Source organism: Myxocyprinus asiaticus, chromosome 4 (genome assembly GCF_019703515.2).
Source record: "Myxocyprinus asiaticus isolate MX2 ecotype Aquarium Trade chromosome 4, UBuf_Myxa_2, whole genome shotgun sequence".
In the NCBI taxonomy this organism is placed as follows: domain Eukaryota; kingdom Metazoa; phylum Chordata; class Actinopteri; order Cypriniformes; family Catostomidae; genus Myxocyprinus; species Myxocyprinus asiaticus.
In genome coordinates, this window is record NC_059347.1 from 46,035,856 (window position 1) to 46,052,959 (window position 17,104).

Genomic DNA, 17,104 nt, shown 5'->3' on the forward strand with positions numbered 1-17,104 from the left:
GCGCTTTATTCGTTTGCCATATTTTAATTATAATACAACTTGAGTATGGGAGTTTTTAATAAACACATTCTTTATTACATTGTCATATATTAACAAATTAATCTGAAATACCAGAGGGACGTTTAATTTTATGTTGTCTTAATTCACATCAACCAGATTTTATGACAGCAAAACAGTTATGTTTTTTTTTTTTTTTTTTTTTTTTGTTTGTTTGTTTCCATTGGAGGTGCAAGATTGAAAAGGACAGTATGCCTTAAAAAAAAATAAACACACTAGGAGCTGTTTTTTTTTTTTTTCTTTCTTTCTTTCTTTTCTTTCCAGCAGGGTGGACAGTATGGGGAATGGTTAAACCTGAGCACTCACATGAGACGAAGATTAAGTCATATCATGTAACCTTATAAAAGGTGTTTTATCCTACATGGAGAGGGTCCCCTCATGGGGGCGGCCATGTTAGAATCATATTACCAGCTGAATACTATTAACCACCTTGTTATTGGACACTTTCACTCATCATGGATTAAACTGTGCTGCCTTCATGTGCTATCGGAATTATCCTACTTCTGAAGTGGTATGTCGTTTTCACGTGCTTTGTTGTCGGAAAGAACAGGAAACATGGACGACGCCAGGTTAATTCATACATATTTCTGAGGAACTTTTATTTTGACACCATAATACATATTACTCAGTTAGCTTGCTGACAATAATGGAATTTTGGTCAAATACAAGCTAATTTCACAGTGTAAAAATTTACAACATGCATAGAATGGTTGCTGATATACATAAATGAATATGACCAAAATGGCAAGTGCTAACAATTAGCTGTATTTAGAAAAATTAACAAGATCTGTCATGCAAAACAGAAACTGTACTCTCCTCCACCTTGTTTAAAGTTTAGAACTCCTCTCATCTCGGAAACTCGGGTATCAAAAGTTTCCCATTCATTTATCCCATAGATAAATTGATTTTCAATTATAACTTATAAATCTTTTAAGACAGACATACCGTGAACTACGAGGCTGTTCATCGATGATATATGCTTTTGTTGAAGCCATCTGTCTGCGTTATCTCAACTTCATTGATTACAAATCGTGTTTGATAGCAGAATTCATGATAAACAACTACATTACCCATAGTACATCAGAGAAAGCTTCACCAATCAGAGAACCGCGTCCAACGAAACGTTGCTCGGAGCGACCGCGCGCTCCCATGACGCACTGTGAATGACGTAATTGAGTCGGTCTTCATTCACCCTTAAACTACTTATATATTTGTACATATCGGGATATTTTGCAATAAACGGAAAATATATTGTTTCTATACTTATATTCAACAACCTAAATTCAATAGTTTTATATATTTCCATAGTTTTATATTCAATTACATCATTCGCAATGCTTCATGGGATTGTAGTTTGTGCCCTTAGGAAAGACAGTAAGTAAACAGCCCTGTACCTTTGACTTTATGTCCGATTTTCAAATACTTTTTTGCCTCAAAGTTGGTGATGTTGTGATTCACCTTGGAGCTGGTTGGTTTGGTTCATGGTTCACAACTCTTTTATGAAGGATTTTATTAAAAGTCTATGGAAGAAATGAATGGGGGAAATACTTCCGGAACCCAGACGGCTGAAAAAGTGGGCAGGCACTGTTGCGCTCTATTGTGACTTGAGGGGTCATTCATGTACAACTTCTGAGTGGGAAACTCGAATTTACGATAATCCGATAGCACGGGAAGGCAGCATTAATGGCTGATTGTGAACAATAATAATTTCTCCAATGGCATCGGTAACTACAAACTACTGTGTTTGAATGATGCGGCATCCACGCCCCTAGGTGCCAGTGCAAGTCCAAGAGTTAGGGTTAGCGTGGCCAGACATCCCGTTTTTCCCAGGACAGTCCCGTATTTAAGCACTTTTTCTAGTATCCCGACTTATTCTGAAAAAGACCATAAACTTCGGAGTCTTAGCCAAGGTGATGGAGTTTGTTTTATGCCTGCCTGGAACATCTGCACTGTGGAGCGTGTGTTCTCATTAATGAACGCAGCATGGACACCGGATAAATCTTGACTCAGTGTAACAGTCATGAAGGCAATGCTTTTCATACATCTTAATTTTGGACTGGACTGCTCTGCATTTTACGATAAACTCTTGAAAGACAAGCGCACACTGAGAAATATTGCTGCCAGCGAAAAGTACAAGTTGACAACAGTTACAGATGCGGATGCACCCTCTACTTCGCACTGATCTGCGCCTAGGTAAAGGATACGTCGGTTTCATTTTTACTGGGAGAGGGCTGTCCCGTTTTCCACAAGCAGGAATCTGGTCACCCTACCAAGAGGACATATTAGTCTACTGAGTGCATATTTCACTCAGTAAATTAGATAAGACGTCTAGAAACTCAGTGTAAGAGATGTCAAAATGAAAGGACAGGAATTAGTTTGTAATGCTGAAATGGATTCTATATTATGACTTGACACTTACATTTCAAAGTGACACACCTAAAATGAGCAAATCAAGTTAGTAGTGACCAAAGTGTGTGGACTGATACTGAGCTATGAGGATTCGTGTTTAGATGGAAAATGAGAATAGGACACAGTATCAATGTAGTCTTATCTTCAAACGTCATTTCTTAGGAAATTAGAGAAAAGGTCATGAGCTGATCCAAAAGATATAAAGTTACCTCATATAAAATTAATTAAAATTGTAAAAAGAAAAGTTCTTGCTATATTTGTCAAATAAAAGAGTAAAACAGTGGACGACAGGACTGACAACAAACAGCACAGCCCCTGATAGCACGGGTACATCACCTAGACGTCTATTTGATGTGTGTTTACCACTGTAAGATGTATTTTTAGCGTTGTTTGCTCATCTGCAATAAGTCAATAAGACGTATGTCTCAGAGGTCAATCAGGCATTCAGCAGATGTCTTTGAGACGTTAATGATTTAGAATCTTTGTAAATATGATCATTTTAAGATCTTTAGCAGACGTTAATTAGATTGTGATGCTTTCCAGGTGAATCTGGGAGATGTATCTGGGCTATCTGGGGCAATAACAGGATGTTTGTTTTGTTGAGCTAAATAACGAATATGACAAGAAATGTTTAAACTGAGACATGACGGAATAGTTTACAGCAATAAAACCATACAATACTGTAAACTACCAAAACATGCAAAAATATTTTCCCCTGCTTTATCTCTAACACACATATATGGGGTGCTATGAGCCCATTCTTTGTCTGTTTGACCATGACTCATCTCATGTGCACCTATCTATAAGAGAATAAATGTATACATATAGGACAAAAACGGTCTTCCCTTTCACGCCCATACTGTTCAAAAATCCTATTTTTGAATGGCACTTTAAAACTCTCTTTTCCCCAATATATATATATATATATATATATATATATAACATAAATTCTTCCATTATTATTATATTACATAGTTTACACAGTTCACAGACAGATTTCTGTAGTTCTTGAGTAATGTGTTACTACCAGTCTCGCCTTCAAAAATGAACACTCAACTCCACTGTACCACTAACTCAGAGTCAAAACAATCAAATAATAAACTGACTCAAAATTTGCAAATAAACAATCAAGCAAAAAAAAAAAAGAAAGTGTGACATTATATCCTAAACACTCTTTCAAGTAAAGGTTGCATAAGTGTTGAACACTTAACAAAATATTTGCAATAGTAAAATCTGCTTTAAAGCACCTTTAAAAATATACAAATATAAAAAATAAAAAACTTTACATACATGCTCCATACAAGTTGTTACTTACTCACAGAGGAAGTAATGATCATATACATCCAGCAGGGGACAGAATGGTATATCTTCTCTACTACTGAGATCAGCAGGATTTTCAGTGATTGTGAATCCCACTTGGCATACTATGTATAAAAGGATCATACTTTGAGGTATGTTGTAAAAGAGTATAACGTGACATAACATGAACCGTTTAACATCTGTGCTGCTTTAACATACTATTTTCATTGTACTATGATTTGGGATGAATAATTTACGTGCCATTCTTTATAGGTTGGCTAGTATCCAAATTGGGATTCAGGCTATGTTTAGTACATGTACATCATTTAGCGCCATATAACCTATCAATGTCCTTTATATAATGTTGTTTCAGCTCTTTTCTCTTCAGTTTGAAGGCATCTGTCACAAGCCCTGTTTCTGGAGTCCAAACCTCAGAACTTAACCGGATCTTCTGGGGAACTTCAAACCTCTCCAGTTTACCTACAGGAACAAACACAGAAAAAGAGTTTACACATGTGGCCCTATAAATACGCACACATAAACACACATAAAAGTCTCTGCCGTTTACTCACAGTAACCCACACAGAAACTCTCAAACAGCTGTTCTTCATGTAAAAGCCTTTATATAAACAGTTATTACATCCGACGCACACACCCTCCCAGCAACCCACTCACACGTTTAAACAACAACCTGAAATAATGATATCAGCAACAACACATTAATCAAAATCATGTACAGAGAGAGAAAGAGTGTTTATTTGATTATATTTGTACCTTTTTTTACTCAATTTAGACGATTCATATTTTACCATATATTAATCTTAGGCAATATTATTATTGTACACAGCTAAGATGAAATGTATTTATTTTTTGCAATATAAATGTACAGTTATTTTTCATGCCAGCAGTTCACACCAATTATTACAGTTATTACAGTTATTGTATATTACAGTACTGTGCAAAAGTCTTAGGCACATAAGATGTTTCACAAAAACATTTATCTTAACATAGTTATGCATATCTTCAGCTTTAGTGTGTCAATAGGAAATATACATTTTAGACTCCCAAACATTACTTTTGTAAATAGAATAGATTAGAATAGAAGAACAGGGAGCCGTACAACAGATAGCATGGCCCCCACAGACCTACTACTGAACATCGAGTCAGTCTGGGATAAAATGAAGAGATAGAAGCAATTGAGACAGCCTAAACAGATAGAAGAACTGTGGCAAATTCTCCAAGAAGCTAGGAACATCCAATCTGCCAAAAACCAAGAAAAACTATGTCCAGGAGTACCTAGGAGAATTGGTGCTGTTTTGAAGGCAAAGGTGGTCACATCAAATATTGATTGAACTTTTTTATGTTTACTGAACTTTGCATGACATTAATTGATAAATGAAAACTATTTATGGCATTATTTTTGAAGACATCCTTACTGCAACTTTTTCACCAGTGCCTAAAACTTTTGCACAGTACTGTATTTCTGCGGCACCAAACAGAATTGCGAAAATAATGACAGCAAGAGCTTACTAGTGACTGCAATCTCTTTGATGACTTTTAGCACTTCTTCCTCCATCATGGCATGGTTGCAAAGCTCCTCCCACTCTCCCTCTATACCATTCTTTTTGGCCAGCTCAGTCAGTTGTTTCTGATTGGGCACCACAAAGCTGATCAAGTAGTTCTGATCACTAATTGGAAATAAAAAAAAGGACTGTATTAGAATTCACAAAGTACATGTCTAGAGTCAGAGGGCATGTGCTCTGCTTTCTGGATTGATTATGCATTACATTGAGTGACCTCTTTGCCTGACCTTGTTGGGTTGTACGGTATGGCATTTAGTTGAAAATGAATAGTTTGGGATCTGTGTTCGTAACACCAAGATTCAGGTGTAGAGTTCTAGGTGTTGTGCCATGATCAGTTTTAAAGAGATCATAGTCACGCTCTTTGAGCATGTTTACCTCCTGAGCAAACATCAGAACTTGAAGAACCAGTGCTATGAATCTCTTATGAAAATTCATTTGAAAATTTTTGGCTAAATGGAATGCAAATGTGTTGTGAGTGGCAGTGTCACACACATGTATACTGGGTTGTGTGTCTTTTAGTCTCAGCCTCAGACAGCATGAGCCTCAGACTGTTCACTGACCACCTGTAGTAATATTGCACACAAAACTGGCAAGATCTGGCAGATATTGCTAGTTTGAATATAAATGTTTTGATGCCAAAGACCCGCACATATGATGGTCCTCTTGCAAAGGACCTCCCTCCTAAAATATGAAGGCAGCTCTGTATTTCTATGTATAAAAAGAATAGTATGCTTTTGTAAAGACATGTTGTTTGCAAAATGTAATAAATGTTTTTTTACTGCACTTAATCAGCAAGTGAATGTTTTTTTTTTCTTATTTTGACATACAAATCTTATCTGGAAAATATTAACTTTGTATTAACAGCAAACTTTTTTACATATAAACATAAAATATTTTTAATCAAATTAAAATTGATTTGTAGTCTTTAAAATTAAACAGTAATCATGTCAAATTCTGTTAATGTTTACTTAAAAAATTTTTTTAAATAGATTTAATAAAAAGAAAATTGCTATGAATTTTCCACATTTCCCCCACTTTGCAGCTCCCTGGGGATCTCCAGACACCAATTTGAAAAACCCCAGTGCTAGGAAACAAATTTTTACATAGTTTGGTGTAGATACAATGAGCACTTCTGAAGAAGAAAGAATCACATTTGTTAAAGTTTGTAAACAAATCACAGCACTTCAAGCACTAAATAATTGAAAGATATTCAGTTTTGGTTTAGGGACTCAGTAGCAAGTACACAACTTCTTGTCCAAGCTCTTGTTATATCTAGACTGGACTACTGCTATGCTTTTCTGGCAGGACTTTCTGCATGTACAGTCTCTGCAATTGATCCAGAATGCAGTGGCGCATTTGGTTTTATACGAGCCCAAGAGAGAACGTCACGCCTTTCTTCATCAAACTGCACTGATTGCCCAAAGGATGCTCGCGTCAAGTTTAAGGCATTGATGCTCGTATACATGAAAAGCCACTGGTTCCACACCCACCCTATCTACTCTGACTACTTAAAGTCTATGTGCTCTCCAGAAGCTTGCAATCGGTAGGCAAGCAGTGCTTCCTAGTGCCATATCTCACAGAGGCACAAATCACTTTATCAGACTTTCACTTCCACCGTTCCTTGCTGGTGTAACAACCTTTCGAACTCTTTCGTGAGCACTTGACCCAATCCTACTAATGCACTAACTGTCTTCCTTCTACCTAAAAAAACACAAAAAACTTCTCACTCCTTTCTTTCACCACTGTCTCACAGCTTCCTTCCTACTTGTACTTTTTTTTGAGCAATTAGAAACTTTGAATTACAGCACTCTTCATGTTATTTTCCCCTTAGGACGAATCACGTTGTATACCTCATTTGTAAGTCACTTTGGATAAAAGCGTCTGCTAAATGAATAAATGTAAAGTCAAGTGTACATACAAATGCAATTAATCAAGATATCCTTGCACACACTTGTGCAAATATCTTCCCCTTTGTTCTCAGAATTATATCTGATTTTAGTGTTGGTCAGACACCCTTTCCTGTCTAAATGGGTGTTTCTTGGCCAGAGTAAACTGTAATCTGGACCTGACTTAATGTGGACCTGTTAATCTATACTAAGAAAGCATTGTGGTGTGTATAACAATTGTTTGCTAAAAGATCCAATGGTATTAACTGCGATTTAGGATTGGTGTACCTGCTGGCATAGACACAGATGTTATCAATGAGGGGGCTGTTTTTCAAGGCGGCTTCTACCTTCCCCAGAGACACGTATTCACCTGCCTGCAGCTTGACCAGGTCCTTCTTACGGTCTGAGAACAGGAAGTGGAAAGATTTCAAAGAATTGTGTCATCTCTGACGTAACTCAACAGCAGCTCTCCCCCGTCCAATGATTCACATCTCACTCACCAACAATCTGCAGACAACCGTCTGGATGAACTTCCCCGACATCTCCAGTACAAAACCAGCGCTGTCCCGCCTCGTCCACCCAGAAGTTTTCATTCTCTCCCTCCCCCTCACTCCCATAGTATCCCATTGCAACATTTGGCCCACCAATTAAAATCTCCCCTCGTGGGTGTGGCTTGTCCTGACTGGTGTATCCACCTAATAATGACAGAGAAAGAGAGAGAGATTGTTTTAAAGTTAAAGAATGTAACATGAACCTAGGAACCCTCAGTTGCAGTTTTGTTGGCATGCGTGTCTTACCCTCAGGCCAGTCTCGCAGTTTTATTTCAGAGCAAATGAGAGGTGCTCCAACTCGTCCTGCACTGTAATCAGAAGCTACACACATACAAAAGCACAAGCCTGAACACGTTTGAACAGGAATCCAAGCATTTAAACATTCAGGAAAAATGTCACACATTGTGTGTGTGTGTGTGTGTGTGAGAGAGAGAGAGAGAGAGAGAGAGAGAGACTGTGTTTGTGTGCACTTACAGTCTGAGATAGTTCCTGCTCCACACGTTTCTGTGAGGCCATATCCCACGGCCACAGGGCAGAAACACACATTTATAAATCTCTGGGTGGAAGCGGACAGTGGAGCCCCTCCACATAACATCCGACGCACACACCCTCCCAGCAACCCACTCACACGTTTAAACAACAACCTGAAATAATGACATCAGCAACAACACATTAATCAAAATCATGTACAGAGAGAGAAAGAGTGTTTATTTGATTATATTTGTACCTTTTTTACTCAATTTAGACGATTCATATTTTACCATATATTAATCTTAGGCAATATTATTACTGTACACAGCTAAGATGAAATGTATTTATTTTTTGCAATATAAATGTACAGTTATTTTTCATGCCAGCAGTTCACACCAAATTATGAATGTCAATCAAAATGAAATGAAATTAGATCATTATTTAGATTGTGGTGTTCCACACCACAGAACAGTAATTACTGCACAAATACAAATAATAAAAACTCATTTAAGTGACTCACATGTTACACACCGGAGAATCAGCTCCTCGTAAAACCTGCTGCAGTTTATAATTGTATCCCATTTTGAACAGAGTCCTCTGCACCAATGACATCTCTCTCAACTTCCCATGAACATTTTTAAAGATACGATCCATGATCTCCTACAAAGACAAACACAGTTACAAGCAAATATAAGTAAATACGCAAAAAAAAAAAAAAATCACCCAAAGAAGAAAAATCTGTCATCATTTACTTACCCTCACATTGTTATAAACCTGTGTGACTTACTTTCTGTGGAACACAAAAGGAGATGTTGGGCAGAAAGTTAGGGACTGACAGCCTCAGTCACCATTCACTTTCATTGTATGGAAAAAAGGAATTTCTCCCGTGTTCCACAGAAGAAAGTCATAAGGGTTTTGGAACAATCTGAGGTTAAGTAATTTATGACAATAATTTAATTATGAATAAAAACTAAATAATAATAATAATAATAATTTAATGTATTTAAGTTTAAAATTGAGGTTTCTTACCGGTACTGCAGCAATGAGGGTGGGTTTAAGCACAGAGCAATCTCCTTTACCACCACTCTTTATTTTACTAGACTGCATACACACAGAAACACAAAAGCACAGGTCAAACACAGAGAAGATATAATAAAGGAAGTGTGTGTGTGTGTGTGTTCAGGTTTCACTATATTTGTGAGTGCCACATTTTTGAAAATGTCCTCACTAATACAGTGAAACTTTTTGAAAACCCACATTTTAGGTGGTTCTCACTAGAAAAAAGTCTCATAAATCGGCCAAATCCTGTTTAGCTTTAAATCTACTGATGTGCACAGGTTTCTGTGAGGATTAGGTTTAGGGGTAGGGTTGGTGGATAGAAAATATTATTAGCCTGCTATGAAATCAATGGAAGTCTATAAGATGTCTTAATTTATATAGTCAAACAAACCTGTGTGTGTGTGTGTGTGTGTGTGTTACCTGGTCTGTGAGTGTGAGTGGGGAGGAGTACCCGACCCTGCAGCCATATGACACACAGGATATTTCTGCAGTCAGTTCCAGTACATGAGCCAATGGGAGATAAGCTATATATGTGTCCTGTGACCTGTATACACACAAGCACATTAAGATTTATTCATGTGGATATTGTACTTAAAAGATAAGAAACATTAGTTCTTTAGTATTTGCATGCTTACCTCTTTCATTAGGTAAACCCAACCACCAACCCCAACCCTAACCCGGCCCCAACCCTAAAACCTTCATATTTACATGCATTTCTTCTGCTGTTACTTTTTAAGCATAGAATCCATCATTCTTGTACACAATTTTTAGTTCTTTCACACATCTCCTACATCTAAGATGTTTAACATTCCCTTAATCCATTAAAGGAACTTATAAATTAGTGATGTTATTAGTGTTGCTTACCCAAGACCTGGGATCCTCTGGCACTGACCCGCCATTCCTGCAATCAGATTTCTGTGTTGCATCTTCACTCCTTTGGGCCGCCCTGTAGATCCACTTGTGTACATCACCACTGCAAGATCAGATGCAACTGGCCTCTCATACTCTACATTTACTGAGAGAGAGAAATGAGAGAAAAACTGGTGTAAGTAGTATAACATAAACTATTGTTTTATTATTTGATTTGATCTTATTTTATTTTAATCCATGTTAACAATCTTTGGCTTCTGGTTCATTTAAATGGTTCTGCAGCATGACAAAATTAATTCGTAAAAGTACAAATGTTACATTAAATATATGAGTTCATAAAAGCTGCAAGCATAATAAAATATAAAAGAATTAGCTAAATGCAGTTTAAAATAGTTTTAGATGGACTATAGCATGTCACATTACAGGACATTTCAATTTTACAAATGTGTGTAAGATGAGTATGGGAGTGTGTGTGTGTGTTTATTTTATAGTAACTGATAGATTGAAAGATTGCTTTACGTGTAACTCACAGTTCTCTGGCTTCGACCCCAGTTCCATTACTTCCTGCACACTGTGGATGGTGAGAGATTGTGGGTAATCAGCCCGACATACACTTCCACTGCCTGCATAGATAACATGCTGCAACCCAGACACTGCACTAAAAACACCCTGAAAAAGAGAAACAGTACGAACTAATGCACAAGTCAGATCACACAGAGAAAGACAAACACTTGCATGTCTGTAAATTTGTGTACCTTCAGTTTGGTCTGCAGTAGTTCTGTGCTGGTGATCAGATGAGTGGCTCCACACTGATTAAGTCCATAAGCTACAGCATCCTCTCCCAGAGTAGCATACAGCGTTACCACTGCCCATACAGACATATACAAAGCAAACATGCTAATCGAAAACTCTTTAGAGGACAAATCGAGTGCCATAATAATTTGATTGTCCACCAATAGTGAACTAAATCTGACGAAACCTCCCTCTGGGGACATTTGGCGATGTCCTCATTTGAAAAATTGTTTCATCAAAAAAAGCAAATACTGTTGTTGTTTTTTATAATTCTAAAAATGTAAAAAGTTATCTTTAAGGCTTTGGGAGTGGGTTAGGGTTAGTCTATTGTAATTACATTTAGTTTATATAAAAATAATAAAAGTCAATGGTATGACGCCATTTCAAAAGCAAAGTAAACATGTGCGAGTGTGAGTATTACATGGGTAGTTGCATCTGAAGCAGGCCTGTGCTGTGATCATCCATTCTGCCCGTGTCTCACAGAATATGGCAATGGTATTACGTGGCCGTTGACCCAAAGCTGCTAGACCTCTGCCAAATGATTCCACTGTCTGGCTGACCTCTTCATAGCTCCTCCAGCTGTAGTCCCCCAGCACCAACTACAAACACACAATATGGACTGTCATTAGTATCTGGACTGTAACTGGTTGATGGGCAGAATGAATAAATGAATGAATCTGCAAATGAATAAGTGACATTTACCTTCTTAAAGATCTTCCCATTAGGCTGTGTTTCTTCTTCTTCACTAAAGACCTCTCGGGTGCCCAGACATGGTGCCTTACCGAATCTTTTAACAGCATGCAAGAAAAGTTTGTCCAGCGTGTCAACACCCTCAAAGGCCTGTTGGGCGAGAGCATCCATACTTTCTACCGCCCGATATGGCCCCTCTGGACACCCACTTATACTCCGAGCTCTAGTATGGGGCAACATGACCCTACACACAGACAAAAAACATATTTCCATATAAACTGACAAGTATGAGCTAAAAACGAACAATGCATGGACAGAAACTTCAGCCCTCTCTTTGTCTCCTGCACATTAGACCGTTACCCCCTATAGGAGCCTCCAGACACAGTTTTGCACCAATCTCAAATAAATGGTTAGATGTGGTTTGAAAAAACAAAATAGAAAGAGAGAACTGGGGAGAAATAGGAAGAGAGATGTAGAGTGAGATTTAGATATGTATGTGTGTGTGACTGCAAGTCTGATTGAGGAACAACTCCACCACAAACCTTCCACTAATGTTCAGCAAACCTTGAGGAAACATCCGTGTTTGTGGCAGACAAGTGACACTCTACCAACAGTCTAAATATTTATTCAGTACAACAACACATACATGTTTAATAGAACGGTTCAACCAGGTTTTTTATATCAAAACTGATTCAGAAAAATCATTCAGGATCACTGAACTACAGCATATCATTCTGATGCTCTGGTGGCATAGAAATAGACAATTTCAACAATCACACATATTCCTCCGGCATGGGTAATGGCAACGTTTGTCTAGGAAGATCTCTGTTTCCAAACTGATGACATCAGAGTTTTGGAGGGATTAGAGACGAGTGTTGAGGAAGTGAGATGACCCACTTAAACATCTGGAAAAATTGTCCAAGAACACTGAGCTTACTGTCAAACACAGACATACATAACACGTATCTCTTATATGGGGATTTTACAGTTTTTCTTGTATGATACAGCAGATGCATCCCTCCATTAAAAACAGAAGAAGGGTACAGAGAATCACTTCAAAAGGTTGAGAGGTTGTTTTGAGGTTAGTGAGTCCAAGCTTCTTTTTTTCGGCAACGACTGCTACAGTATCATGTTAATGAAGCATTTTGCAATTTTTGTCTTAAAGGCGCACTCAGTAATTTGTTTAAGGTGTTGCTTTAGACTCAGGGGCGTGGATGCAGCATCATTTAAATGCAATAGTTTGTAGTTACCGTTGCCATTGGGGAAATAATTACTCATGATTTTATACAAATGTTTCAAAATTAAAATTAATTACTTTAGTAGTAAAACATTTTAAATGAGTTAAAAATTGCACCTTTAATGTTTTTGGTTTAGTTGTTATTTAGAGTGATAACGGAGGATAAAGGAAGATATTTCATTCTATTCTAAAAGTTTGAATACCAAATAAATACAATACATAGGGAGCCTATAATTATTTTTCAGTCTAGAGTAAAACACAGAATACATCAAATTAAAAGATAATTTGAAACTATTCAACAAAAAATATGGCCATAAGGGTTTAATGTGTGTAACCCATTTAGTCCAAATAAGTAAGACTTTCTCATTGTTACATATGAGAATCTCTGATCCATAGTAAAATATGATACATTCTCAAAAAAAGTGTTATGGTTCTTAAACAACCTAATGGTAAAATTACACATTAATACATATTTATGTTTACATGATTGTAAAAACTTCACGTTTACTCTCTGTCTAAATAATCACTCCAATAACATACTCATTGCAAAAAAAACAGTGTAATACTGTTGAATCTTCATTCAATCAAACTTCAGTCAAAGAAGTTTTAAGGAATAGTTAATATTCAGAAAGCTAAAATCTTACCTATAAATAAAAACAGTACAGTAGTTCTTTTCCTTCTTCAGACGGTGCAAACTGCAACAGGAGGTTTGGGCCTCTCTCTCTCTCTCTCTCTCTTATGCTCTTGGATTATTGGACGTCTTTTGTACAGTCACAGTTCCAGTAAACCTCATTTTCAGCCCACCCGCTCAGCTCAGCCAATCATAAGACAGAAGTGATGAGGAAGTTCTCTGGTTACGTCTGAGGTTGTAGAGGGGATACATAAAAAATGTGTCAGTGTTACAGTGTTCACACAATTTTTCCTTTTGACTACTTACACAATCAAACACGTCAGAACCAAACACTTTCTCCAACTTGAAAAAACACTATGTCCTATTAGTCAAACAGCCGCTCAACTGATGTACATTTTCTGTTGCGTGAGAAACATTCCAAGAATATGTAATAATCACTAAAGTTTTGGAAGTTGTGGATTAGGTCATGGGTCATATAATTCCCACCTAAAAAATGAACCAGCCTGATGTAGAAATCCGCCTCAGGTGTGGCCCACTAACACATACGTAAATTGGGGAGACCGAGGCAAGTTGTCACACGGGGAAGTTGTAACAAGGGCTATATTTAATTAACTATTCAAAAGTCCACATACACAAATGTGTTTTATTCAGCAATGGTTTTTAGTGTTGGTTTTAAACACCTAGTTCAAAACCCACTTAAATTAGAATTTCTTTTGTTAATTCTATCCTCATTGAACTGTGTTCTTAGGACTAGGATTTTCATATAAACCGATCAGCCACAACATTAAAACCATCTGCCTAATATTGTGTAGGTCCCCCTCGTACCGCCAAAACAGCGCCAACCTGCATCTCAGAATAGCATTCTGAGATTATTTTCTTCTCACCACAATTGTACAGAGCGGTTATCTGAGTTACAGTAGACTTTGTCAGTTTGAACCAGTCTGGCCATTCTCGGTTGACCTCTCTCATCAATAAAGCGTTTCCATCAGCGGAACAGCCGCTTACTGGATGTTTTTTGTTTTTGGCACCATTCTGAGTAAATTCTAGAGACTGTTGTGTGTGAAAATCCCAGGAATCAGCAGTTACAGAAATACTCAAACCAGCCCATCTGGCACCAGAAATCATGCCATGGTCCAAATCACTGAGATCACATTTTTTCCCCATTCTGATGGTGGATGTGAACATTAACTGAAACTCCTGACCCATATCTGCATGATTTTATCCACTGCACTACTGCTGCACGATTGGCTGATTAGATAATAGCATGAATGATTGCAGGTGGCAGACAGGCTGGTTTGAGTATTTCTGTATCTGCTGATCTCCTGGGATTTTCACACACAACAGTCTCTAGAATTTACTCCAAATGGTGCCAAAAACAAAAAACATCCAGTGAGAGGCAGTTCCGCTGATGGAAACGCCTTGTTGATGAGAGAGGTCAACCGAGAATGGCCAGTCTGGTTCAAACTGAAAAAGTCTACGGTAACACAGATAACCGCTCTGTACAATAGTGGTGAGAAGAATAGCATCTCAGAATGCTATTCTGAGATGCGGGTTGGTGCTGTTTTGGTGGCATGAGGGGGACCTACACAATATTAGGCAGGTGGTATTAATGGTATGGCTGATCGGTATATGTCAGGCTAGGGCAAGTTGTTACATTTGTTTTACATGTTATAAATTAATGCAATGTATTAATTACAATATTTGTTGACCAAAAACTTTTTTTGATATTTTTTTATTACCTGTAACATTCTTAATGTTTCATTACTTGTTTTTTGTTTAATTGCAGTTTTACCATTTACGTTTAGCTGAAAAGCCCATATTAGGCTGTTGAATAGCAGGGTACATTATGACAACTTACACATAGTGTCACAAGATGTTATTAGGGGATGTTCACAAAAGGTCAATGTGTATTTAATGAATTGTATATCATTTCCTGGGCAATAACAAGTCTTATTGTGTAGCCAAGACTTTAAAGGTATAGTTCACCCAAAAAAAGAAAATTCTCTTATCATTTACTCACCCTCATGCCATCCCCAGTGTGTATGACTTACTTTCTTCTGCTGAAGACAAACGAAGATTTTTAGAAGACTATCTCAGTTCTGTAGGTCCATACAAAGTGAATGGTGATCAGACATTTGCAGCTCTGAAAATCACAAAGGAAACATAAAAGAAATCCATACGACTCCAGTTTTTAAATCCCTATCATCAGAAGCAATATAATAGGTGTGGGTAAGAAACAGATCAATATTTAAGTCCTTTTTTACTCAATCTCAATTTTAACTTTCACTTTCAGATGTGAAAGTGAAACTAAACAGGCACCACATGTAACTTTCAGATGTAAAAGTGAAAGTGGATATTTAGAGTAAAAAAAGGACTTGAATTTTGATGTGTTTCTCACCCACACTATTATATCGCTTTTGAAGATATGGATTTAACCACTGGAGTCTTATGGATTAATTCTGTTTCCTTTGTGATTTTTGGAGCAACAAAATGGTGATCTCTTTAGAGATCATCTGTCTTATGATTCACTTGCATTGTATGGACCTACAGAGCTTAGATGTTCTTCTAAAAATCTTTGTTTGTATTCTGCAGAAGAAAGTAAGCCATACACACCTGGCATAGCATGAGGGTGAGTAAATTATGTGAATTCTCATTTTTGGGTGAACTATCCCTTTAAGGTATGTCCCAAGATATTGACTTTCAAATCAAAACATACCCTGAGAAATATTCACTGGAGTAAAACTAGCCTCAGTCTCCCCATGTCAGACTGATGTACCTATCTTGAGTAAATGTATTTAGGGACATATCTAGAAGTTGGAACCTAATGCTTTCCCAAGATCATTTTACTTGAATGACCATTTGTCCGCTATCAGCACATCTAAACATCTTTAACAACTGGTTTTCTTTCCAGCAACAAGGCTGATATTACTAATGTTGGACAAACCATTAACAGATTCTTAGTGTTCTACTTATGTTCTTTCGAAGAATTATTCAGGTCAGCCAGAGGAGAATAGCTCTCCCTTGAGACTTGGTTCCTGTCAAGGGATATTCTGTACATTGGTGACTTTTTCTATTAAACGGTTGCCTTGTGTTTGCTCTCTAGGGGTTTTAGGCCTGCTACTTTTTGTAAAGCTGCTTTGAGACCATCTCTGTTGTTAAAGGTCCTAAATAAAAATCTTCTGAACTGAATAGAAGGAATAATGTGTGCTGAAAACGACACTACTCAAACTGCAGTGAGTGCAGAACAGAGTCCCTGTGAAAGGACACAGGTCAGGCTGCACTCTGTGGCTCACGATCAGAGTTGGTTCTGTTTTTCTCAGGTCAGAATAGCTCTAATGAATCAGGGTGGCTCTGCTTCAGTAACTCTCAAAAAAAGAAATCACAGCACAGTTCTGATCCAGAACAATAAGAGGGGGGAATAAAACTGAACATGTTATGAAGGGTTTTGTTTTATGAATGTAATCAGGTTAAACAGGGCTAGTGGATAGTCTGACAAAAACTCTCCCACTTGGAACAGAAAAACGTGAAGAAACAAGCACGGACCTAATGACCAATGAATCATTAGTGAA

At 37.4% G+C, this 17,104-nt stretch overlaps 1 protein-coding gene across 1 annotated transcript; it reads right to left on the reverse strand.

Annotated features, from left to right (window-relative positions):
* Positions 1-176: 176 nt before the first annotated feature.
* On the reverse strand, positions 177-13,686 carry LOC127438095 (long-chain-fatty-acid--CoA ligase 4-like). Its single transcript, XM_051693369.1, has 15 exons — positions 13,549-13,686; positions 11,680-11,911; positions 11,399-11,576; positions 10,941-11,050; positions 10,716-10,854; positions 10,180-10,330; positions 9,736-9,859; positions 9,286-9,357; positions 8,777-8,916; positions 8,260-8,429; positions 8,032-8,106; positions 7,735-7,929; positions 7,523-7,637; positions 5,296-5,453; positions 177-4,245 (listed from the first exon to the last, which is right to left on the reverse strand). The coding sequence occupies exons 2-15, from the start codon at positions 11,905-11,907 to the stop codon at positions 4,088-4,090; spliced, it is 2,013 nt and encodes a 670-aa protein (XP_051549329.1). The 5' UTR covers positions 11,908-11,911; positions 13,549-13,686; the 3' UTR covers positions 177-4,087.
* Between the last annotated feature and the right edge of the window lie 3,418 nt (positions 13,687-17,104).

Bases quoted from the DNA above. Each gene is read 5' to 3' on its own strand.
- LOC127438095 (XM_051693369.1), bottom strand. From the start codon at position 11,907: ATGTTGCCCCATACTAGAGCTCGGAGTATAAGTGGGTGTCCAGAGGGG. The intron at 8,430-8,776 runs GTGAGTCACTTA...TCATTATTTCAG, and splicing joins GATTCTCCGGTGTGTAACAT to GTTGTTGTTTAAACGTGTGA. The intron at 4,246-5,295 runs GTAAGCTCTTGC...TTGTTCCTGTAG, and splicing joins CAAAGAGATTGCAGTCACTA to GTAAACTGGAGAGGTTTGAA.